Here is a 26,176-nt window from a genome sequence, read left to right as displayed (position 1 = left end):
ACCCCCTCCCCTAGCAGGCAGGTAGTCCAATATTTATTAAATATGTTAAAATACATGTTAAATCCAATATATGTATACATATTTATGCAGTTATCTTGCTACAGAAGAAAAATCAGATCAAGAAGGAAGAAAAAAAAACTGAGAAAGAAAACAAAAATGCAAGCAAATAACAACAGAGAGAGTGAGAATGCTATGTTGTATTCCACTGTCTGTGCCCATGGTTCTCTCTCTGGGTGTAGATGGTTCTCTTCATCACTGCACAAGTGGAACTGGTTTGAATCGCCTCATTGTTGAAGAGAGCCATGTCCATCAAAATTGATTGTCATATAGTCTTGCTGTTGCTGTGTATAATAATCTCCTGGTTTTGATCATTTCATTTAGCATCAGTTCATGCAGGTCTCTCTAAGCCTCTCTGAAATCATCCTGCTGGTCGTTTCTTACAGAACAATAATATTTCATAGTATCATATGCCATAATTTATTCAGCCATTTTCCAACTGATGGGCATCTACTCAGTTTCCAATTCTTGCCTATATAAAGAGGGCTACCACAAATATTTTTGCACACGTGGGTCCCTTTCCCTCCTTTAAGATCTCTTTTGGATATAATCCCAGTTGAAACACTATTGGATCAAAGATTTGCACAGTTTGATAAATTTTTGAGCATAATTCCAAATTGCTCTCCAGAATGGCTGGATCTGTTCACAGGTCCACCAACAATATCAGTGTCCCAGTTTTCTCACATCCTCTCCAATATTGGTCATTATCTTTTCCTGTCATCTTAGCCAATCTGACAGGTATGTAGTGGTATCTCAGAGTTGTCTTAATTTGCATTTCTCTGATCAAGAGTGATATGGAGCACCTTTTCATGTGACTACAAATAATTTCAATTTCTTCATCTGAAAATTGTTCATATCCTTTGATCCAATTTGACAAATGTCAATTGGAGAATGGTTTGAACTATTATAAGTTTGGGTCAATTCTCTCTATATTTTAGAAATGAGGCCTTTATCAGATCCTTTGGATGTAAAAATGTTTTTCCAGTTTATTGCTTCCCTTCTAATCTTGTCTGCATTAGTTTTGTTTGTACAAAAACTTTTTAACTTAATATAATCAAAATTATTTTGTGATCAATAATGATCTCTAATTCTTCTTTGGTTACAAATTCCTTCCTCCTCCACAAATCTGAGGGGTAAATGATCCTATGTTCTTCTAATTTATTTATAATATCATTCTTTATGTCTAGATCATGAACCCATTTTGACTTGATCTTGGTATACAGTGTTAGGTATGGGTCTATACCTACTTTCTGCCATACTCATTTCCAATTTTCCCAGCATATACTGCCTATTTTATTCAAACCTGGAAATAAGTACCAGTCACAAATAAGTTATAGGGAGTGCTTATAGCTTTATGGTATGGCATAGTAGATACAGGCCTGGCCTCAGAGTCCAGAACACTTGAATTTAAGTCTGTGTGACAAATACTGGCTGGGGGGATGCCAACCTAACCCAATCCTAACCTCCCCCTTGAAGGGATGTCAACTTTTCAGTAGCCCCAGACAAATCTCAAGAACTAAATATTACAGAGTAGGTGAAAATCTGCATTAACAGAGTCAGTTTCCTTATTGGGAAATTCTCATACTGATCTGTTCTCTGTTTCTCAAAAGATAGATTTACAGACAGGCAGACAGAGAGACAGCCAGATAGATAGATCGATAGATCATCTCCCTGATATCACGGTTCTCTTCAAAAACAAAGGATGAACAATAACAACAATAAAATGGATAAGATAAAATAGGTAGATAGATAAATAGATTAGATAGATTTGTAGCTCTTCTATAACCACAGTACTGCATCTGTTGAAATGAAGACTTAAGGAAAATCATATTGAAAACTATTTCATCAAGAATATACTATTCTCCTTCTTAATCTAGAAAGGGTCCCATGGGAAGTTCTGAATTGAAACTCTGAACAAAACATCTTTTCCCATCCACAATGAATGTGGTTCACCTGAGAAAGGAAACTTGTTCCAGTGAGGCATGAAGCAGGCGGCTGTACATTCAAGGGTAAAATTCATGCGTCTGCTTTTGGGACCAAGCCAAAAGATTTCACCTTGTAGTCTTCTCTTGTAACAAGTCTGTTCTTCTAATAACTATCCCTAGTCTATGGGACTAAATCACACCTGGAAGCTGAGGGACTTTAAATAATAATCTCATATTTTATGTGATCTCTAACTCATTTCTTTTCTTAGGTGTCCTGATTTCCCTTTGCAAGGTAAGACTTCTGAAGTATTTGTTTATTGGTCTATAGCTTAACCTGTTCTCTCTGTACTTTGGATAGGGAGGAACCAGGGATAATCAAATGGGAATTTACATCATCTAATTTGTAGATGTTAGCCTGGTGTACTGACATTGTATTAAGATAAAAATAAGGCAACTTCTCCGCAAACTGGGAAGATTTCTGCTATGCTAAGCATCCAAAAAGTGAGATTCTGAGTATTAGGGATTTCGTGATAGGGTTTACAACAATGTGGAACAAGAATGGATTACAACTATTAATGTCTTGGTGGGGTCAATGAACAAAAAAATACCTTTTGTGCTGATTGCAGCAGAAACAAGGAGTCATAGAGATAGGCTATTAACTTGTACTGTAGGAAATGAGCAAAGAAACAGTGTGTGTAGGGGGATAGGAGGAGGAATCTCTTGAGGGCACAGATTCTTAAGTCACACCTCACTTCAAGGTTTCATTTCTTTCAAAATGGGAAAAAGGTAATCTTTCTGATACCTTATTATCATTTATTCTTTTTTTTTCTTTTTTTTTTTTTATTTAATAGCCTTTTATTTACAGGATATATGCATGGGTAACTTTACAGCATTAACAATTGCCAAACCTCTTGTTCCAATTTTTCACCTCTTACCCCCCCACCCCCTCCTCTAGATTATAATTTATTCTTAAAGAGAACCATGAAATCAGGGAGGGGACACAATGATATGTAAGTGAGTTGAATTTAAGTGAAGGTAGACTGTGCAAAAGTCACCAGCCTCACTCTTTCCTTCAGAATCATTTGTGTCCAGTGGCAAGTTATAGATCAGGATGACTAGAGATAGCCCTGGACGCAGTGGGAGACTGGCTTTTTAAAGCTATGATCTTAAACAGGTCCCAGTTTGACTAAGGCAATGCCCTTTTCATGATTAGGGCTAGGTAAGAAATGAGGCAGAGTATGGCCTCTTAGTCAAGAAACAAAAACAAACCAACTTAGGAGGCAAAAACCTCAAAATTTTTGACCAAAATAGAAACAATAGCTATTTACTCCGAGTCAAATCAGCCAAACAATGGCCAATTAGGACTTCTTCTGGGACCTATTGTTAGTCAATCAATGAAAGCCAGAGTGATTTGGGTTTAAGACTTGATCCTTAAGAAGGAAATCTAGTGGTAAATCCAAGATATCTTGAGAGGTTAAAAAAAAAAAAAAGAAAAGAAAGAAAGAAAGAAATAGAAGATCAAGCAGTTCTACAAGACAAAACTTGCTCAACTAATCATAACTCTCTAACATAAGTCTCTTTTTACATAATAGGCACTTCATAAATATTTGTTGAATTTAATTAAATTTTATCAGCTCAATGTTGATCTGTATTAATTTACTTCCTTCTTTAATTTCATTCTCGCCCAAACCTATATTTATTATTGTCTTATTTGTTTTATCTCCCCTTGATAAGTTTTTAAAATTTTATTTTTAGTTCCAAGTTTTCTCCCCACCCCCTTCTTTACCCATTGAGAAATCAAGAAATATCCATTATACATATGAAGTCATGAAAATTATATTTCCATATTAATCATATTGCGCGGGGGGAGGAGGGGAATAAGAAAAGAAAAGAAAGAAAGTTTAAAATAATGCTTCAATTTGCACTTAGAATGAACAGTCCTCTTTCCAGGGATGGTAGCACTTTTCATTATGAGTCCTTTGGAATTGTCATGGAATAATTCTTGAAGCCAGAAATTGGGTCTCTCTTATACCCTTAAACAAAAGCTTGGCATTCAAATATTTATTCAAAAGGATGGCTGATAGGAGAAAAGTTTTGGAGCAGATTGATTATATATATGTGAAAGTATGACTGAATATATCTTAAGCCTTTAAATTACAAAGGAAAAGATCTGACTATTTAGGTTTTTAAAAACGCTTGTTTTGTACATAACTGGACTTGTGCAAAAAGCTTTTAGCTAGAGAGAGAGGACTAGTTCTGAGATGGGGAGAGTGTTTAACTGTCACACCAAAAAGGGAAAAAAACCCTGACCCTTCTGTGGACCTAGAACTGGCCAATTTGTGTCTGCAGACATCCTTAGTTAAAATTACAGAACTGCTAAAACATTTTAGCAGATTCTGGAGTTTTTGTGATTAAGTTTTAAGTTGCTTGGCACCATCTCTCAGTCAGCTAAATTGAGTTAGTCTATTATATTTTTAAGTAGCCCTAATTCAAAAATCTTCTCACAGCCTGAACTTGAGGCTTATAGAAAAACTGCCAAAGGACAAAACCCCCTCTCTCTGGGATTTTCCAGCCTTCTCAGGCTTTTGGAATCTGTCCTGGGAAGACTGGTGTCCCTGGCTGAATTCTTCTGAGGTTTTCCCCAACATCTTTGAAATGCCTCCAGCATTTCTGGCATGGAGGATGAGATAGTCACTGGGCCAGAAATTGAAGCTAGACACCTGGTTCCAAATTTCTCAGACTCTCTCCCCAGGGTTCTAAAGTCTGACAATTTCTTAAAGCCCTGTAAACAGACTTGAAAGGGCAATTTTTTGCCATCTTAAATTTTGAGTGTGTATATTTATTTAAATTTGAATTCTGATTCTGAAATTGTGTGAGATAATTATTATTAACTAGTACCTGCTAAAATTGTGAACTTGTTTGTTCTGGTATAAGATTTTAGAAATATGTGTGCATTGATATTGAAATATTGCTACTAGAAATTTAAATCTATATTTGATTTGAAATTTAAAAATTTTGGTTCTCTGGTAATTTACCTAAAGAGGTCACATGTTTGTATCTCCTAATTAGACCATGTTGCCTTTTAAACTGTGTATTGGGTAACTTGTAAAAATTGCATAAACTGTGCTTTAATATTTTGTCAGTCCAGCTGGATATGTGGTATAAATTATGTGAAATCTGATCTAAAGCTATTTAGATATTATATATATTCAGAATCTTAAGGTTTGTCTTGCTTTCTCTCTTTAACAAAGAAGTAAAAGCAAGAAAATTTGACATGTAGGCATATGTATAATTGTAAAACAGATTGTATTTGAAAAGTGTGTAATATGTTTAAAGATAAATAAGAAGGTCTTGAGAAGATGTCTTTCTGATGGAGGGAGCCTGGCTCCAAAATATTCAGGTTATGTTTTAATGAAATGACAACAGTGGGCCTTCCTTACACTCATCGAATGCAAAGTACTTGGCTACATGCAATTCCAGAAAGGACTAAACATCATAGGACCCTGCAATCTCACCGTTCACCGACGCAGTAAAACTATTTACCAAAGAACCTCTTCGTCCCCTAACCTCTTCCATCTCAATATTTATTCTTGTCCCTATTCTGGCTCTCACCATTGCCCTAACAATTTGAACACCACTACCCATACCCAACATACTTTTAGACTTAAACCTAGGGGAAACTGAGGTATTGTAGGAATAGGTGGAAGTTTTCCCCTAAACTCTGCTGCTTTAAGAGGGGTTAGTGGAGTAACATTGGAACAAATTGTACCTAAGTATCAATTGGTAGAACTATTGATTCTGATAAAGGAACATATTTTATTTCTACAGTTTTATAAGAAATAATGGAGAGGGATTGCAAATTGAGTGGCAATTCCATATACCCTGGGCCCTCATCAAAGAAAGTGGAAGGATTGAATTAGATTCTTAAGAAACAGATTACTAAATTGGTGTTAGAGACCTTGGACCAAATGTTTTCCTGTTGCTTTGTTCAAAATTTAGAACTGTCCCCAGAAGTGATCTGGGACTTTTCCCATATGAGGTGCTGTTTGATTGACTTTTATTTGGAAGGAAAAAGGGAAAGACCCTCTTTTGAAACCAAGGATAAGTTTTTAAGGAATTATATACTGGCAGTTTCCTTATCCCTTTTAGCTTTAAGAAGCAATGATTGGCTCAGACAATACCTTTGGAGCCTGCAGTTCCAGCATTTAAGTACCTAATAGGTAAAGTGTGTTATGGGGTCAATATTTAGTCCCTGTGTAGATTAGAACTCACTAGCTAATGGGAGAAAAGGTCAAGGAGTGGGGTTTCTGGCCCATAAATCTTGTGTTTTGCAGTTTGTGCTTTGCTGGGGACACCTTGTCTGTTAAGAGTTGCTCTTTCTCGTGAGATCTTAATAAATCCTTTTTTGCTTTTTTTTACTTTGAGAGTCTTTGATTGTTTTAATAGTCACCACTGCCCCACATCCATATCTAGTATTTAACTTTTTGGCTATGCTGACAACTTGTGCTTAAAAAGATCTGACGCTCTTAGCTCATGAATCCAAGAAGATGGGATTGTGAGTATACCAGTGGCTGACAGAAGTTTCAGAAGAGAGAACAACATTTTGTAAAAAAAACAAAAAACAAAAACAAAAACAAAAAACCCAACAAACCACAAAATAAGAGCTGTTGTGAATTTGTCCCTCCTCACCTCCTCCTGCAGACTCCGGCAGCGGGTGATGGCCAGGTCCTTGTCTTGCAGAGCACTGGTGTAACGCATAGATAAGTTATACATCTCATCCTTCAGCTTCAGCACCTGGTGGAACTGAGTGCTGACTTCCCTCTTCATGCGGTTGTGCTCGGCTTCCTTGTCCCTTAGGTTTTTATTCTGGGCTCCCAGTTTATGCAGATGCTCCTTTAGCTTATAACAATGCTGTTGCAGTGCCTGGCTTCTCAGCTTCTCCTGGGACAGCTCCTGCTGGAGGGTGTTGATAGCACCAGCTAGGCATTCAGTCAGCTTGGAAGTATCAATGAGGCCTAAGGGGAAAGTCACTGAGTGGGTTGGAGTCCTCCTTTTAGGACTTTGGGATTCTCAAGTGATTCCCTCCATGCTCTGCCCCTGCTATTTCCTTCTTCAACCTAATCTCTGGGTGCACCCCTACATAAACCCAGGGCTTCAGCACAACCATTCAATTCCCTTTATCCCCTCTGATCTTCCACGTTCCCTACCACCTTCCATGTCTATTGTTATTCTTGCTTATCTCATGGGGTCATTGGACAATGTTTAGAGCTAGAGCAGAACACGAGGTCATTCTGCTATCTTCTCATGTGTGTGATGCCTTCTTTCCTGGGATACCTCTGTGTTATCAAGCACATCGCCCAGAGGAGGGAGAGGCCCTCTAGGAAATTCCCATAATATTCATTCTTCTTCTTCTTATCATTTTTTTTTTTTTTTTTTTTGCTGTGGCTCCCAAGGAGATAAGAACAGACACTTCTAGTGTCTTTTCCCCTCACCCTTCTACAAGGGAAACTTTAATTATAGCCAGGAGGGGAAGGAGAAAGTCGGTGCAAGAGGCAGGGCTTACTCTCCTCAGTGAGAAGGGGTACTAGGGTAGAATTGTATATTTATATTCTCCTAAATATTATTAGTCTAAGGGATACAATTTTTACATTCAAGCTAAACTGATTCCTATTTCTTATTAGGAGAAGAAAAGATTAAAGTTCTATATCCAAGGCCCGACTCCACCAGGAACACAGTGAATACAAGTAGCAGATATCTATTGATAGCAAAACAGAAATTAGGGAAAATATATGTATGAGAATTTATACCTACTGCATTAACATTGGTATTAGCTACTCAATTTTGCTTTTATCCACCATTTTGTGAAGTTAAGTTTCAACTCCATGCAAGTTACCTGATTTAGGGAATTTCACAAGAGTACCCCCCTTCCCCACTGTCACCTTATGTAAAGATATCATAAGAATACCCCTCTCCCTCTCACTTTGGTGTCTCTTATCCCCCTCCCACCAATGAGAAGCCAGATGTCTCAATTCATGAAATCCTGTGCTTTCTGTTTTTCACTCCTTCCAAATTATATATTAACTGCTACCAAGAGTCTTGGACCTGTTTTTTTTTTTTGTTGTTTTTTTTTTTAATAACTGCAGGCATTGCCAAATACATTATTGCCTGGATGTAAGTACTTGGTTTCTTTGTTCCACCAAAACATACAAAGTGAGGGAATTCTCCCATTGTGAGTAAAATATCTCAGGGTAGGGGGAGCAGAGAGAGAGAGAGAGAAAGAGAGAGGGGTCGGGGTGGACAAAGACAGAGAAAGACAAAGAGAGGAACAAAGATAGAAAAAGACAAACAGAGACAGAGATGGAGAGAGAATGAGAGAGACAGACAGACAGACACACACACACAGAAAGAGAGACAGACAGAGAATGTATAAGACAGAGAGAGAGAGAGAGTACATGAGAGAGTGTATGTAAAAAAAAAAAAAAGAGAGAAAGCAAGAGAGGGAGGGAGGGAAAGCCTGATCACTTCAGGGGAAAATTCTTTATAGTCTCTAGAGTTGCAATCTGAGGAAAGGAGTATAATGAAGACTGCCAATTTCTCTCACCAGTCTTTCTCTTTAGAGACCTGCAGAGAGGTTAGTATTGTGCAACTTCAAAGCTGGAAGTTAGAAGAATCGAGGATCTCCCACTTCTCTTGATCTCTCCAACTTTTCTCCAACTCAAGCAGACATGGGGCATTGATTTCCACCAATAAGAGGAGAGTCCCTTACCACAGAAAGAGCTTTGAAACTTAAGTTATACATGATACTGCTTTCCCTGGTTCTCCTCTTGTCAATCTGATCACTCCTTTGCCTCCTTTGCTGGTTATTCATCCATGTCATATCTACTAATCATGGGTGTTCCTAAAACACTCCTCTGCACTCTATTCTCTTTTCTCTCTCTTCTCTCATTTGGTAACTTTATTAACTCCCATGGGTGCAATTACCATCTGTTTTAGATGATTCCTAGATCTATGTATCTAGTCCTAGTCCCTCTCCTAAGCTTCATTCCCAAAAAATCAATTGCCTATTGACATTTCAAATGGAATGTCCACCAAGCATCTTAAACACATGCCCAAAATAGAATTAATTATCTTTCCTTCCCCCTTTCCAACTTTCCTATTATTGTTGAGGGCACCATCAACCTCATAATCACCTATGCTCACAAATTCTGTCATTCATCCTCAACTCCTCACTCTCACTCATCTCATATATCCAGTCTATTGATAAATTTTGTTTTTACTTTCACAACGTCTCCTATATATGTCCTTCTTCCTTCACTCATGGGACCCCAATCCTAGTTTAGACTTTATTGACTCTTTCTTGGCCTATACAATAACCTATTAATTGATCTCAAGTCTCTCTCCACTGCAGTGCATCCTCCACTCATTTACCAAAGTGATTTTCCAAAAGCATACACCTATTCATGTCATCTCCTCTCCAGTAACAATACCAGTAACACCTTGTTACCTCCAGAATCAAATATAAGGCCCTCTAGCATTTAAAGCTCTTCATTTACTTTGTCTCTTCCTATGTCTTCTTACCCTTTACTTCTCTCCATTCTATAATCCAATGACACACTAACTCCTGTTATGTTTACCTTCACAATATCTCTCAAATGTGTTCCTTTTTTCTGTATTTACAGGCAGTAAGGGAACAAATGTTTATTAGATGTCTATTAAGTATCAAACACTACTATTAATGTACTTATTAATGACTTTACAAATATTATCTTATTTGATTCTCACAACCCTGGGAAGTAGATACTCTTGTTATCCCTATTTCACAGTTAAGAAAACTGAGACAGAGTGCAGTGAAATGATTTGCCCAGGGTCACCCAGTTAACAAGAGTATAAAAGTCAAATTTGAATCTAGCTTCCTGATCCTAGACTCAGCATCTAGTCTCATTAGAATATGAACTCCCTTAGTGGATTAATGGCATAGGTTAGATTCACAAAACACAATAGTCAATGACTATAGTAATCTAGTATTTGATAAACCTAAAGACATCAGTTTCTGGGTTATAAGAACTCATTATTTGACAAAAATTTCTGGGAAAATTGGAAAATAATATGGCAGAAATTAGGCATTGATCAACATCTAACACCTATACTGAGATAAGATCGAAATGGTTGCAAAGGACTGAAACTCTTGAGTTGATGCACTGAGGTGGACAACGGAGCACCTAAGGCTAATTACCAATTGGACAATACTCTATAAGCATAAGCTTGGAAAATGGCCCTTCCCACTATTCTGTGCTGGCTTAATAATTGGTGTATACAGAGAATTGTAGGAGGGACTAGGGGGTGGAGTAAGACTAGTCAGAGTCACTTTTGGGCATGAGACAAAGAGGAGAGGTTGTGGAGATTCTGCGTCCATCCAATTCACTTCTACCCCTAAAGACCAAGAATAAAGACCAAGGACTTATTATTAATCAGAGAAATGCAAATTAAGACAACTCTAAGATACTACTACGCACCTGTCAGATTGGCTAAAATGACAGGAAAAAATAATGATGATTGTTGGAGGGGATGCGGGAGGGACATTGATGCATTGTTGGTGGAGTTGTGAACGAATCCAACCATTCTGGAGAGTAGTTTGGAACTATGCTCAAAAAGTTATCAAACTGTGCATACCCTTTGATCCAGCAGTGTTACTACTGGGCTTATATCCCAAAGAGATTATAAAGAAGGGAAAGGGACCTGTATGTGCATGAATGTTTGTGGCAGCCCTTTTTGTAGTGGCTAGAAACTGGAAACTGACTGGATGCCCATCAATTGGAGAATGGCTGAATAAATTGTGGTATATGAATATTATGGAATATTATTGTTGACCAACAGGATGATTTCAGAAAGGTCTGGAGAGACTTACAAGAACTGATGTTGAGTGAAATGAGCAGGACCAGGAGATCATTATATACTTCAACAATAATACTATATGATGACCAGTTCTGATGGACCTGGCCATCCTCAGCATGGAGATCAACCAAATCATTTCCAATGGAGCAGTAATGAACTGAACCAGCTATGCCCAGAGAAAGAACTCTGGGTGATGACTAAAAACCATTACATTGAACTCCCAATCCCTATATTTATGACCACCTGCATTTTTGATTTCCTTCACAAGCTAATTGTACAATATTTCAGAGTCTGATTCTTTTTGTACAGCAAAATAACGGTTTGGTCATGTATACTTATTGTGTTCTAATTTATATTTTAATATATTTAACATCTACTGGTCCTCCTGCCATCTGGGGGAGGGGGTGGGGGGGTAAGAGGTGAAAAATTGGAACAAGAGGTTGGGCAATTGTTAATGCTGTAAAGTTACCCATGCATATAACCTGTAAATAAAAGGCTATTAAATAAAAAAAAAAAGAAAGAAAAAAGAAAAGCAACCTTTTGGAGAAAATAAAAAAATATTTAAGTTAAAAAAAAAAAAAGACCAAGGACTTTTGCTTATCCTGACTCCGGTTGATTTTAAAGTATCCAGGGTGCTAACTCGGTCTTCACAAATGGTTTTATGATTTAGACATAAAGGGTGATACTATAAGCAAATTAGGAGAACAAGGGATAGTCTATCTCTCAGACCTGTGGAAAAGGAAGGAATTTATGGCCAAAGAAGAACATAAGGAAATGTAAAATGGATAATTTTGATTATATTAAACTTAAAAGTTTTTGTACAGACAAAACCAATGCAAACAAGATTAGAAGGGAAGCAGAAAGCTGGGGGTGGTGGGGATGTATACCCAGTGTTTCTGATAAAGGCCTTATTTCTAAAATAAATAGAAAATTGATTCAAATTTATAAGAATACAAGACATTCTCCAATTGATAAATGGTCAATGCATATGAACAGACAATTTTCAGATGAAGAAATTAAAGCTCTTTCTAGAATATGGGAAAAATGCTCTAAATCATTATTGATTAGAGAAATGTGAATTAAGATCACTCTGAGGTACCACGTCACATCTCTCAGATTGGCTAAAATGATAATGATAAATATTGGAAGAGATGTGGAAAAATTAGGACACTAATACATTGTTGCTAGAGTTGTGAGGTGATCCAACCATTCTGGAGAGCAGTCTGGAACTAAAGATTTTCAAAGGGCTACCAAACTGTAATAGTTTAATGTGACCCTTTGATGCAGTAGAGTCTCTACAGTATCTATATCCCAAAGAGATCATAAAAAAGGGAAAAGGACCCATATGTGCAAAAATGTTTGCAGCAGCCCTTTTTGTAGTGGTAAGGAACTGGAAACTGAGTGGATACCCATCAGTTGGGAAATGACTGAATAAGTTATAGTATAGGAATGTTATAGAATATTATTGTTCTATAAGAAATAATCAGCAGGATGATTTCTGAGAGGCCTCCAGAGACTTACATGAACTGATGTTAAGTGAAGTGAATAGAACCAACAGAACATTGTATACGGAAACAATAAGATTATGTGATGATCAACTGTAATGGATTTGGTTCTTTTCAACAATGAGGTGATTCAGGTCAGTCCCAATAGATTTGTGATGGAGAGTCCTCTGTATATATAGAGAGAACCATGGAGATTGAATATGGATAACAATATACTATGTGGCTTTTTTGTTATTGTTTTGTTGTTATTTGCTTACTTGTTTTATTCTTTCTCATTTTTCCCTTTTGATATGATTTTTCTTTTAAATTTTTTTAAAATAATAACTTTTTATTTTTAAAATACATGCAAACATAGTTTTCAACATTTATCCTTGTAAAACCTTGGATTCCAAATTTTTTTCTCCCTTCCTCCCATCCTAGCTAGCAAGTGATCCAATATAGTTTAAACATGTGCAATTCTTCTAAATTTATTTCCACATTTATTATCCTACACAAGAAAAATCAAATCACAAAGGGAAAAAAATGAGAAAGAAAAAGAAAGCAAGCAAATAACAACAAAAAGGTGAGAATAGTATGTTGATCCATGTAATGTCCGGACTAGCTCTCTGGACAGTTTTTAGGTAGAGAAGTGATGAAGGAAGAAGAGCCACCAAGAGGCTGGTCAAAGATGGTCTATAGTCTTCTCTGTGTCTGTGTGTGAACTCTGAGTTTCAGTTCTCTCAGTCCTTAAATACCTCAGTACGATTACATCAGTACTATATACTGAGTATGTGCCAACTTTAGAACCATTACATCACCATATCACACTAAGTATATGCAAACTAGAGTGATTACATATGTTAAGTAGAGAACCATTATCTCATCAATCACACTGAGTAAACACTCTGCTGTAAATATCTTTGTTTCAAGTACACCTTTCCAGAGTCCCAGCCCTCTACAGATCCACACTCAGTTCCTACAATTCTCTCTGTACAGATGACTCCATCACAAATCTACTGGAATTGTCCTGAATCACCTCACTGTTTAAAAAAGCCAAGTCCATCACAGTTAATCATCACATAGTCTTCTTGTTGCTTGTTGTACTTGTCGTACAGTGTTCTCTTGGTTCTGCTTATTTCACTTTCATTTCACTTAGCATCAGTTCACTCTAAGCCTTTCTGAAATCATCCTGCTGATCATTTCTTATAGAATAATAATATTCCATAATATTTATATACCATAACTTATTCAGCCATTCTCCAAATGATAAGCATTCACTCAGTTTCCAATTCCTTGCTACTACAAAGAGGGGCTACTGCAAACATTTTTGCATATGTGGGTCCCTTTCCCTTTTTAATGTTGATCTAATTTTTCTAGTGCAGCATGATAAATGTGAAAATATGTTTAGAAGAATTGTATATGTTTAACCTTTATTGGATTATTTGCTGTCTCAGGGAGGGAGAAAAAAAAATTTGGAACACAAGGTTTTACAAAGGTGAATGTTGAAAACTATCTTTGCATGTATTTAAAAAAATACAAAGCTATTATTATAAAAACAAGAATATGAACTCCTTGAAGGCAGGTTTTCACCTTCTTTTATATTCCTAGTGCTTAATCCTGTGCCTAGTGCTTAGCACAGATATATAGTAAGGCTTAATAAATGCTTATTTACTGACTGATGGAAAGCATTCTTGTTATTTGACATCTGAGCCCTTAACTAAAAGTAATCTTTCCATCAAATATTTCTTACAAGGAATTATTCAAGAGAAACAGCATAAAATATGAAAGAAAGAAAATAAGATTAAAAATATTTAATGCAAAGAGAGTAAAAGAACCAGATGGAAAACCCGAATTCAGTGTTGATATCCTGAACTGATGTTAAGAGAACTGGAGTGAACTTGTAAGGAAACAGAAATGTCACTAGAGATGGAGCAAGTTTAAATAGATTGTGATCAGCATAATTAAAGACTCATTTCATTGTCATCCTAGATCCTATGGTAGACAAGAATATGGGCAAGTTCAAACAGGGATCTTTTCTATCTTTTTTATTTCTTGGAGTGGGTTAAATTTGAAACCTGCTTCCATTTCAAGATATTATGAGTAGACATGCACTTCCTTCTGTCTAGGTCTACCTCAACCTCATGCCATTTTCAAGACTTCCCCACAGAGAGGAGCAAAGTTGCGTTACATTCTCAGACCAATTACAAATTATCAAGCTTTTGTTCTCTCCTTGAAAGAAACAAATTGTTTTGTTCTACTTCCAAGGCCAGCTGCAAGTTTATAATACTGCCTGACTGCCCATCATTTTTCTTTTACATTTATAAACACAAGTAGGAAATAGTTTGTAATCAGAATCCACTTGGCCAACAGAGGATATTGTCAAAGAAAACTGTCAGTCAGCAGATACCTCCTCCTCCTACTGCACAATAACAATAAAGCTTTCTTCATATTTTCTAAATTTTGAGAACTGAGGGATTTTTTTCCATGATGTATATAGTTCATTATCTGGGATGGAGTGGATAAAACACAGGCCATGAGATATCATGAACACTTGTCTGATCAGTAACTAGATTCCCCTATTTCTCTCTTTCTTTCTTTCTTTCTTTTTTTTTTTTTTAACAGGTAAGAATCTTTATTCCTGATTCTATCTGGGGCTGTTTCTGTTTTGGCTGAGACCCAGAGTCAGAATTCTGTTCTGTTGTGTTTTGTGCCAGCTTTCTGGCACCCTTTCTGAATCCTTTCTGAAACCCTGCTTTTCTCTTCTGTCTGGGCAGGTTCTTTGCAGTGGAATATGGCAGGGAGAATCTTTTTTAAAAATCACTTGCACTCAAAACAATGTGCCAGGTTTAGAAGTATAGATTGCTGTTGTTCAAGACATGACCTATGTTCTCTGCCTATTCCAGGACAAGTGTATATGTCTCTTTAAGGGGATCTGCTAAAGGGCTTGAAATTTCCGCAATCTCAATCCTAGGGCCAGCCATTAGTCACCAGGCTGCCTGCTGGGAAAGCACCATAGTCTTATATTAATGATGCAGAAGGTGTAAATCCTGCAGATCATTATATTCCTCTGGAATATTATAGGAATTATATTCCTTTTCTCCTGAGATGCTTTTTATGAGCCGTCCTTGGGAACTCTGACTCCTACCTTTTCCCAGCCTTTGTAGGGGCAGAGGCTGAGCCTCTCCTTACCAATATGGGTTGTGAGCTACAAGTTGGACCACTTTAACTTCACCTTAGCCAAGTACCTTCTAAGGGCAGAGGCCCACCTTTGTAGCTATCGCCATGAGCTAAGTTGTAAGGTAGTGTTCTACCTTAGGGGCGGGGGGGAATATCTTTTAAATAAGCCTTTCCCTGTTTGCTTCTGAATCTGTGATGAAAACAAGTCTTAGTTTAAGTAAGTTAAGTTTTCTCTAAGGAATCTCCACTATTTTGGGGATTCATTATTTTCTCAAGACTTGAATGTTTTAATGGTCAAGTGATATGATAGGGATAACCTCTTACCAGGTAATTTCCCTGAAGGAGTACACATTTGATTTCAACATTTTATAAAAGGAAACATAAATGCTTCAACCCACAATACTAAATTAAAAGAAAAATGGGAAGCTCTCTTTGAATGGCACACTAAATCTTCCAATGACACCTATATATTTTTTTTCAGTTTCATTTCTGTAGATTGTAGGTTAAGTGATTTATCCAGGGTCACACAGTTAACTAGTAAGTCTCAAGTGTCTGAGACTGAATTTGAACTTGGGTCTCCTTCTCTTTAAGTGTCCTTTGTTTTTAAATGTATAAATGTCAGCAAAATTTCATTTTTCTTGCTTTCATCTATTAAAAAAAAACAAGATGGTCACATGGATAGAATTCTGAACCTCAAGTTAGGAAGATCTGAATTCAAATTCTGCCTTAGACATTTGCTAGGTATGTGATTGGGGCAAACCACTTAATCTCTGTCTCTGTTTCCTCTTCTGAAAAATGAGTATAATAGAAGCTTTTATCTCAAAGAATTGTTGGAAGAATATAATGACATAACATTTGTAAATCATTTTGCAAACCTTTAAACCTTGTTATATAAATGTCTGTTTCCACATGGCAGAATTGATTCAGTCAGGAGAACAAATAGTTACATTAAATTTAGTTTCAGCCAGTTTTATGATGGAAAAACAACTTTTTAGTAGGAAGCTTTTATGATTCTAAATTGTCTTGTATTTGAGTCCAATTTTGAGAAATTTAATCTATTCATTTCATTTTGATATGGCTGGTCAAAGTAAAAAGAAAAGATAATGAGGAATAAACAGGGAGAAAACCTCTTTCTCATTCCTAAGATTTATTGAATTGAAAATAAGATGAGCCAAATTCACAGCTCCACAAGAAGAAAAAACCCCAACATATATGAACTTTGGAATATAAATTTGAAAACTACAATGAGAACAAAAATGAGTTTTTCTGATTTTATTACAAATTGCTACTGGTATCGTTAATTGGGAATTAAAAAAATTAAATATTTACAGCTAGCTTGGTAAGGGCTGATCCTTAGAAATAAAAGGGTATTTTATTGTTCACTTTTTAATGGTTTCACTGTCCCTCAAATATTTATTAGTAAAAGCTTCTTAAATTACTTCTCTACTCTGTTACATACCTAATCATTCCATCACATGTCTAATCATTCCATTTAAAAAATGTATTGTTCAACTTGAAACTTTTTTCTGTTTTCAGATATCCAAAATCCTATCTTTTTTGCAACCATGATTGTATTGGGAATTTTGCTTTGAGTTAATATATCCCAATACATCAGCATTAATAAAATTTGTTATTTTCCCTATTTGTCAATTTTGCAAATGTGATGACTATGATATAGAACCTTCCAGTTGTTTTAATTTGCATTTCTTTAATCTATAGTGATTTGGGACATTTTTCACATGGCTATTGATGTTAGATATCTTCCTCAGAAAACTGTCTGTTCATATCTTTGAACATTTATCAATAAGAAATAGTTTTTGTCCTTGTAAAAGGATTTAAAATTAACATATTATTGTACTGTTGATGGAACTATTAATTGGTAAACAGTACATTGGAACTAAGCCCAAAAAAACCATTAAAGCATACATACTGTTTAACCCAGAAATGTCACTGCTACATCTATCCTCCAATGAGATCAAGGGAAGAGGAAAAGGATACACATGTACAAAAATATTTGTAATAGCTCTTTTTATGGTGGCAAAGAACTGGAAACTAAAAAAGATCCTGCAGAATGGTTAAACAAATGACAGTGTATGAATATGATAGGAAATTATTATAATGTAAAAAAAGAAAGCAACAGGTTTAGAAAAAACTTGGAAAGATCTGTATGAAATAATACAGGGTAAGTTAAGCAGAATCATGAACGCAATGTAGATGATGACTACAACTTTATGAAGGAAAGCAATTGTGAAAGACTTAACAATTCTGAGGCAATGAATGATCAATCCCTAGGTTAGATAATTACCTCTTGGGAGAAAGATGATTGAAAATCAGCACAATAACCAATGCGTGTATCTTTTTTCTTTGACTATTTTTATTTGTTATTAGGAATGGCTGTGGAGAGTTGAGGAAGAATAAGACATGAGTAGGAGGCATATAACTGGGGAGTAGAGATAGAGATATGGGATGAAAATGAAGAGAAGAAAGAAAAAAAATCAAACAATCATTTAAAAAACCTCTATAAGAGAATAGGAGAAAATTCAGAAAGAAATTCAGGCAAGCAACATAGTGTTGAATATATCATGTTAAATTGGATGTATCTTTTTTTCAAAAAGGTGTTCATAACAGAAATTTATGATATCATTTATATATAATACTCTTTGCTCTTCTTTATATATAGAAGCTCTCATATTTGTTGACGTTTACAAAATTCATAATGAATATTAAATTTTAAAAAGAACAACAAGTAAACTATTTTCTGGGTTTTGCTAAACCCTATCATCTTCTTTGCAAAATTTCACAATATCATTATTTCAACTTTATGGCTGTTTATATTTATCATTGACCTTTACCTTGGAATATATTATGAATGGAATGATTTATTAACATATGAAAGGAAGTATGAACTAATAGATTTAGCATTTTGAAACTAAGAATTTGATACAATATATAGAAGCTTATAATGTCATATTATGTTTTTGCTTTATGAAAAAGCCCCCAATATTTTGTGCTATTAATGTTAACATAGTAACAGTTCAATTCTAATTGTTAACATTAGAACTTAACATGTGAGGTAGAATATTTTGGAATAATATATAATATTATAATTATGTGTAATTATAATGATTCATGATTATTATAATTTCACTCTCATACTAGTACAACTATTTATATTGATGCATCAACAATCCACCAAGCAAAGAAAGATACCAACAGGAAAACTATGGGGGGTGCTGCCTTACATGTTCAGATGTTAATTCAATCCCAAATAGGTTTAGCTAGTTTGGGGTGATAGTGTCACAAAGATGTAGTATGATCCCCTTACACATTTCCCTATGGTTCTTCTTACCTTTGATTGGAAATATTTCTCCACCTTAAGGACATGTATTCATTCAAGGACCCCTTTTGCTCCATCCTCTCCTTCAGAGCCATAGTTTACTTAGGTCCACCATGAGCAAAGTAGGAATAATTATGATTAAAACAGTCATAAGATATTGTTTTAAATTTCCTTTTGAAATTTAACATTGTTGTTAGAACTGTCTTGTATGTCAGGCAAATTACACTGGGAAGCCTGCAGAAGTAACCCAAGCAGTGAATCTCCCACCACAGGAACCATTTGTAAAGTGGTATTCTTTTAGATATATTTTTTTAATTGTTTGACTATATTCAGGATGGATTGAAGCTGTTCTTTTGAATATTTATTTGTAATTTTTTTATATATTCAGGATGGATTGAAGCTTTCTTTTGAAAGAAAATCATGCTGTTACAGTTATTAAAAGACTTTTTAAAGGTTTTTAAAAAAATTTATTCTCTATCAGTACTGACAGAGATGCTCATTAGATGGGACACATTTCAAAGGAAATTTTCCAGACTTTGAAGATCCAATAGCATTTTCATTGTCTACTATACTGAGTCCATAGGGAGAAATTGGAGGACAAAATGAAATTCTTAAGATTAACACAGCTAAAGTTTGATTTGTACTAACCCTGGATTTAAGTGGCCAAATGCTCTTCATATTACTCCAATGTGTATTGGGATATTTGAAAACAGAAACCAGAGTTTAATGCCACGTAAAATTTTCATGATAAGTTTGATGCTAATAGTACTTTAACTTTGAGTTACCCCATACCAAACAGATCTTCATTAAACAGATGAGAGAAGAACCATGATTGGGCACTAATGAAATGTATTAAATCTGTTCACTAACATTTTGCTCAAACCGCATGATACTTTCTACCATAATTTCAGACCAGAAGACCAGGTCTACAGGAAGGTGCATCAGTGGGGAAAATGTACTTTAGCTTTGCTGGAACTCAGGACCCACCAACCATCATCTACTATCCAGGACATTAGACACATACCTTAGATATGGATCCTCCCATTACACTACAAAACAATCAGATACCTCTGTCTCCCGTTTTGCATTATTGCACTTCATTGTAACAAAGGGAAAATATGGACACATTAGCCTATATATAGTCTTTCACCTCTTAAGTCGCATAACAATAAAAGACAAAAGCTATACCCCATTCTCTGATTTAGACATCTAGTTCTGGATTTGCAATTTCATCCAAGTGTTGTTAATCTCTATATTTATTTGTGCTTTTGATTTTTTGTTTTTTCCTTATCCTACAAGTCTCCAATGTCCTCCAGATAGAGGTGTCAGATTGTTTTATGACATGATGTGGGGATGCATATTTAAGATACATGACCAGAGGGCTTTCTGCCATCTCAAGGCTGTCAACAACATTCAATTTCCTTAACTCCTGTTCCAAAAACTCTATATGCTATAATTAGAGAGTTATCAAAGATGGATGTCATTGAGTAAAGTATTAAAATTTCAAATAGGAAATATGGAGGCTCAAAGAGAGAAATCTCATTTCCCTTTACATTGACATAAAGGACTCTTCCCTGAAATTACCCTCCATTTTAGTTAAAAAAAAAAAAAAAAAAAAAAGAGCAGACATTTTTCTGTATTTCAGTTTATCTTTATTCCAACCCACTTAAATGTCTATGATAGAAAACAAGAAAACAAAAGTAGTTGCTCTGATACTTTCTCTTGAGACCAACAAATTAGCAAATCTCTGCTCTCTCCTTAAAAAAAGCAAACAAATTCTGCTTACAGGCTAACTTTTCTTCTATTTTATTCATTCTTTATTTGATTATGTATAATAAATATGTATATATAAAATGTATGTCTAATACACATATATGTGTGCATATGTATACATATATACATTTATGTATATATACATATATATATATATATATTAGTAGAAAGAGGCTTATATATTGGCTGCCAATCAATTGGTGCTTCTAACTACCATGGCTTGTAATAAAAATAATAAAGCTTCTTTATCTAATATACAACCTAAACTTAGTGAATTGTGAGAGGTTTGCTAATGACCCAGAAATAAGAACTGAGCTTTTCTTTTTCTTTCTAGGTCCCCCTTCACCACATGAGTGTGTAAAGAATAATGTTAACTGACTTATTACTATAAATATTTCCCCCTATGCTCTTCTATTAGGGTGATTTGTCAGATAGTTATTTCCCCTTACTTCCAGAATACTAAAAATAGAAGGGGAAAAACAGAATTATTGCAGGTTCAGATTCTTTGGTTTAAAGAAAAGCAAAACCTGTAAACAGTGGAAATAATGATAAGCTAGCATTTATATAGAAACTCAAGGTTTATAAAATAAATATATTCACTTTTGTCCCTCATAACAACACTGGGAAGGAGATATTTTTCCCCATTTAAAAAATAAGACAAATTAAAAATAAGGAGTGACTTGTCCAGGATTTACAGATAGGATCAGAGGCTGAATTTGAGATCTTCCTGACTCCCAAGTCCAACACACTATTTACTTTGCCACCTAGAAGCCTCTTGGCTTTCAATTTGGAGTCAGAGATGTGTTCCAATGCTAGGTCTGCAATTTACTACCCAGGTAGTAAGATACTTAACTCCTTTGGGTTTCAGTTTCTTCATATGTAAATTTGGTAAGCTGGAAGAGATGATTTCTGAGATTCCTTCCAGGCCGAAATTTACAATCCTATCTATGAACCTTAGTTTGGTCCACTGACAGAATAGGACTTCCCCAAAGGGTATTTTAGGAGAAGGAGGTGTGACTTGTTTCTAACCTATTCCTTAGGAAGTTCCTTTCAATTTCCTGAAAAAAGCCCCAGATCTTACCACGGAAACTATCAGAGTCAACAGAGGGCTCCTGTCCAGTGACCAAGGTGTAAATGTCTGGATTATGAAATTTCAGGCTCTCCAGAAAGGCAATGGCTCCAGTTTTACCTCGAGTCTTCAGCACATCCAGCAAATATCCTATGAAATAGAAGTATCATTTTACAGACATGAGCATAGACTAGTCAGTCTCACTACAGAATGAATAAGGTAGAAAACCTAATATTTGATGGAGGTACAAGAAATGGGTCTTGAAGTAAAATCTAGGGGTCCTGGGAAGGGGATCATATTATCCCCTTATTATTCCTATAAAAGGGAGGGCCAGGAATTGATTTGCCCTCCCCAGATTGTTGATGTAACCACAGAAAGTAAGGGCAGAAAGAATTCTTCCTATGGGTATGTGAATCTGTGAAAGAGTGCATCATTTATCAAGGCAATGTTTCATAGCTAATTTTTTATAGCTATACTTTTCTTACTATACTTACTTATATTTTCTTATTTATACTTCCATGCTTGCTTTACTTATATTTAATATACTTATACTTTTATACTTGCTTAGTTTATACTTACAATACTTATATTTTCATATTTGTGTTACTTATACTTAGTTATATTTATACTTTCATACTTGTTATTTATACTTAACTACTTATACTTACTGTACTTATATTTTCATACTTGCTTTACTTATAGTTAATATACTTTTATACTTGCTTGACTTATACTTACTGTACTTATACTTTCATACTTATTTTACTTATATTTTTTATATTTATATCTACATATTTGCTTTACTTATACTTACAAAACTATCTTAGCAAACACTTGGGTTCTGAATTTTATCAATCACATGTTTGGTCTCCATGCCAACAGCAGTGTCATTCTTCATCCCCAATAACTATTTTGAAATTCCTCAAGGAATAATCCTAGAATTTTAGCATTATAATTTTAAATGCTGAAAGATCCCAAAAGTCTTATACTTTATCTCTACCCCCATATTTTATAAATGAGGAAACTGAAACTGGGAGAGGTTAAGTGATGTTCCCAAACCTATAAAGATAATACGTAACAGATCTGGGATTCAAACTCAGGGCCTCTGATTCAAAGTCAAAATCTTTTTTCTCTACGTTGCACTGGACACTACCTTTTCCTCCAAACCCCATTTTTTTTCACTGTTAAGAAAGCTCTTTGACTCCCTAACCTAATAGAGTTGAACTTTCAGTCTATATTAAATAGGTTTGCAACATTTTTTTCACTTGCTTTGCCATTTTATGATCTTCACTTCAAATTATAAGGAATCCATGGAAATATCTGCAGATGATTCTCAGTATCAGGCCTAGATCTAATCATGTAGATTCCATTACTTAATCAATCTTATTCAACATATATCTGAACTTTCTGAAAAATTATGCTAATAAACATGAAAATATAAGTCAAATAATACCTACAGCTGCATCTTCAGATTTTAAGGGGATAAAATATGGTAATATTCATGTTATACACACATGAGGCTATAGAAGAAAGACCATGGACATTCTATTTCCAAGATGCCTAACTGCATCTCCCAAAAACAAATAATATTGACTTCTTAGCATATTATCTGCTTATGCCATTGATCCAGGTATATGGAGAATTCTCTAGGCATAGCTGAAATATTTTTAAGGAATTTGGGCATTTGCCTAAAATACTACACTTTTTCAGGAGATGGAATTCAAAGTAAAGTGAGCACCCACTTTGTGTTTGTTCATAACCCCCTGGAATCTAAAGCAAAACTATGTTACCTATTCCTGGAAGTCATGTCCTCAGAAGTCTCATACTCAAAATTCCTTTCCCTTTCCCATCATCATCTCCAGATGCTTCAATATGGGGTCTGGGATGATAAGAATTCCAGACTGATTTGAATTGTAGAGACCAATGCCAGATACACAAAAGACAGTAAATACTTGTAGGCTTGACCTGACTTGGGAGAAGAATCTTAGACTCTCACCAGCTCTCATAGCATTGTTAGTGAACTTGGGACTGTGCAGAACTTCTTCCTCATCCAACTGATCCAGCACCTTGGCCTGTCGGAGGTAGGGAGTTAGCCGACTAGGGCAGACATTGCGGACAATCTTGTATCGATGGTTCTCCATTATCTCCCACAGGTTCTCCTCATCCAGAGTTGTCAGCTCACAGTCTTTGGGGGACAGGTCTGCCATTGCTGGAAGCTTAAAAAAATAGAAGAGGGAGAAGTAAAAACAGGAGATTTGGTATCAACAAGACATTAAGTTTGATTTCCTTCACAGGTTAATTGTACACTATTTCAAAGTCCGATTTCTTTTGTACAGCAAAATAGCTGTATGGACATGTGTACATATATTGTATTTAACTTATACTTTAACATATTTAATATGTATTGGTCAACCTGCCATCTTGGGGAGGGGGTGGGGAGAAGGAGGGAAAAAATTGAACAAAAGGTTTTGCAATTGTCAGTGTTGAAAAATTACCCATGCATATAACTTGTAAATAAAAAGCTATAATAAAAAAAAGAAAGAAAAAAAAACAAGACATTAAGGAAGCAGGGTGGTTATACAAATAGCATCTACACTATTCAAATTCTCTTTTTACATTTTTGAAAATAGAAAAGGAAAAGACTGATGCAGAGACCAGGGGTTATAGTTGCAAAATCAAGAAACATTTATGGCATTTATACTTTCTGTACTAGGCACTAGGGATACAGACAAAAAAAAGTTCTAGCTTTCAAGGAGCTTACTTTTATTAAAGGAGAAAATATATTTGTGAATAATTGCAGACAAAAAAAAATTACAAAGTAAATCAAAGTTAATATTGTTAGGGAAGGGAATGAGGAAAGGCCATAGATAACATGAATCATTGGAGTGAGCTTTGAAAGGAAGCTAGGTATTCTAGGAAGCAAAGGTGAGGGGAGAGTGCAGTCTGAGTATTGTGAAAAGGAATAGAGATAGGAATTGGAATATCATTTTTGGAACAAGAAATTTTCTTTGGTTTGTGCCCAATAAGGAGGACTATGTAATAAAAATGGGTTTCTATGTTCACCTCTGTGTCACTAATCCTAATCTTGATGAAGATAGAAGGAACCAAGTTCATATTGCTTTTATGAAAGCCTTTTTCTCTTTGTAGGACAAGAAGAAATGGGCTAAAAGTCCAACTGAATGACTAAGGGAGAGAGGTTTTTAAATTTTCTTTTCTGGATGTCTTTTATTCTTTTTTTTTAATTGAAAAAAAAACTTGTATCCAATGCAATGCAACTTTGTTCTTTTTAAATTTCATATTCTGAATGTCTTTTGTTATTTATTTAATTAATTAATTCAATGCAATTTTATTCTTTTTTATAATTTAATATACAAAGGGACCCTTGAAGTGTTTGACAGAGAAGACCACAGCAGTTTCATTTCATGAATGGCAGTACAATTAAAGCTAAAATAATTTGAAGACCCTTTCCTACAATATGCCTTTAAATAAAGCAAGAAAAATAAATGACAAGCTTTTCTAATAGCCAAGAATATATATATATATATACTTTCTTGGACTTTGTAGTCCAATTCTGTGTAACCTAAACAACATGCATGTGGGGAGTAGGGATGTGGGGGATGGTCAATGTGTATATTCTATAGTATAGAAGCTCTTAATCTATTCATTTCATTTTTTCTAATTGTTAAACTACTTGACCAATACAGTTTAGAGCATTGTAGCATCCCAAGATAGTTTTATTTAATTGCTCCTTAGAAATGGAAAGAATTTTTATACATCGTTTCCTTCAAGTCCCAGCTGAAGTCCCACCTTCAGCCTTCACCCATTCTCCTTAATCTCAGTGCCTTTCACCTGAGACTACCCCTAATTTATCCTGTATATATCTTATTTATACATAGTTGTTTGCATGTGGTCTCTAACATGTGAGTGCCTTAAGAACAGAGATTTATCTTTAGTTTTTCTTTGTATTCTCTTGCACTCAGCACTTAGCCCTAACGAGCACACAATAGGTGCTTAAATAAATATTATGCAACTGACATATTTGGCTTGAAAAGGACTGAAATTTTATAGATAATGTACAGGGAGGAATGTGGCTTTTCAGAACTGATTTTCTGCGTTCCAGAATAAACGTGCTCTCCATTTCCTTTTATTTTCTGAAGCTGATTTGCATGTGATCAATGGACTGATTGCCACTTTATGGATTTCTAAATTACAAAGGTTAAATCTTCCTGGGTTTGGGGTTTTCTATTGTCAAAACTAAAATTTGTTCCCTTGTAGTCTCTCCATTTGACCAGAAGAGGGCATTTTAAACAATTCTACACTATTCAAGAAGCAGGTGTAGGCTGTTTGTCCTTGTTCTCGAAAAAGACATAACATCAGGAAGGTGTCGCCATGACACGCAAGTGCATTGGATTTAAGTAGCGGTGGGGTATGCAAAGTCACCAGCCTCACTCCCCCCTCTCCC

The 26,176-nt window shown here is 35.3% G+C and overlaps 1 protein-coding gene across 1 annotated transcript in view; it reads right to left on the bottom strand.

Annotated features, from left to right (window-relative positions):
* Positions 1-24,028, bottom strand: part of CARD14 (caspase recruitment domain family member 14) — a 53,432-nt gene extending 29,404 nt beyond the window's left edge. Inside the window, exons 1-3 of the mRNA XM_031965589.1 lie at positions 23,711-24,028; positions 21,727-21,864; positions 6,672-6,997 (exon numbers count right to left, since the gene is read on the bottom strand). Coding sequence (XP_031821449.1) covers positions 6,672-6,997; positions 21,727-21,864; positions 23,711-23,921 — 675 coding nt within the window. The 5' untranslated portion in view covers positions 23,922-24,028. The remainder of the gene's footprint in view (positions 1-6,671; positions 6,998-21,726; positions 21,865-23,710) is intronic.
* Positions 24,029-26,176: the final 2,148 nt, after the last annotated feature.

The sequence above is a fragment of the Sarcophilus harrisii genome, chromosome 4 (assembly GCF_902635505.1).
Source record: "Sarcophilus harrisii chromosome 4, mSarHar1.11, whole genome shotgun sequence".
In the NCBI taxonomy this organism is placed as follows: Eukaryota; Metazoa; Chordata; class Mammalia; order Dasyuromorphia; family Dasyuridae; genus Sarcophilus; species Sarcophilus harrisii.
Note: the sequence above shows the minus strand (reverse complement) of the source record. Positions and strands in the feature narration are given on the sequence as shown.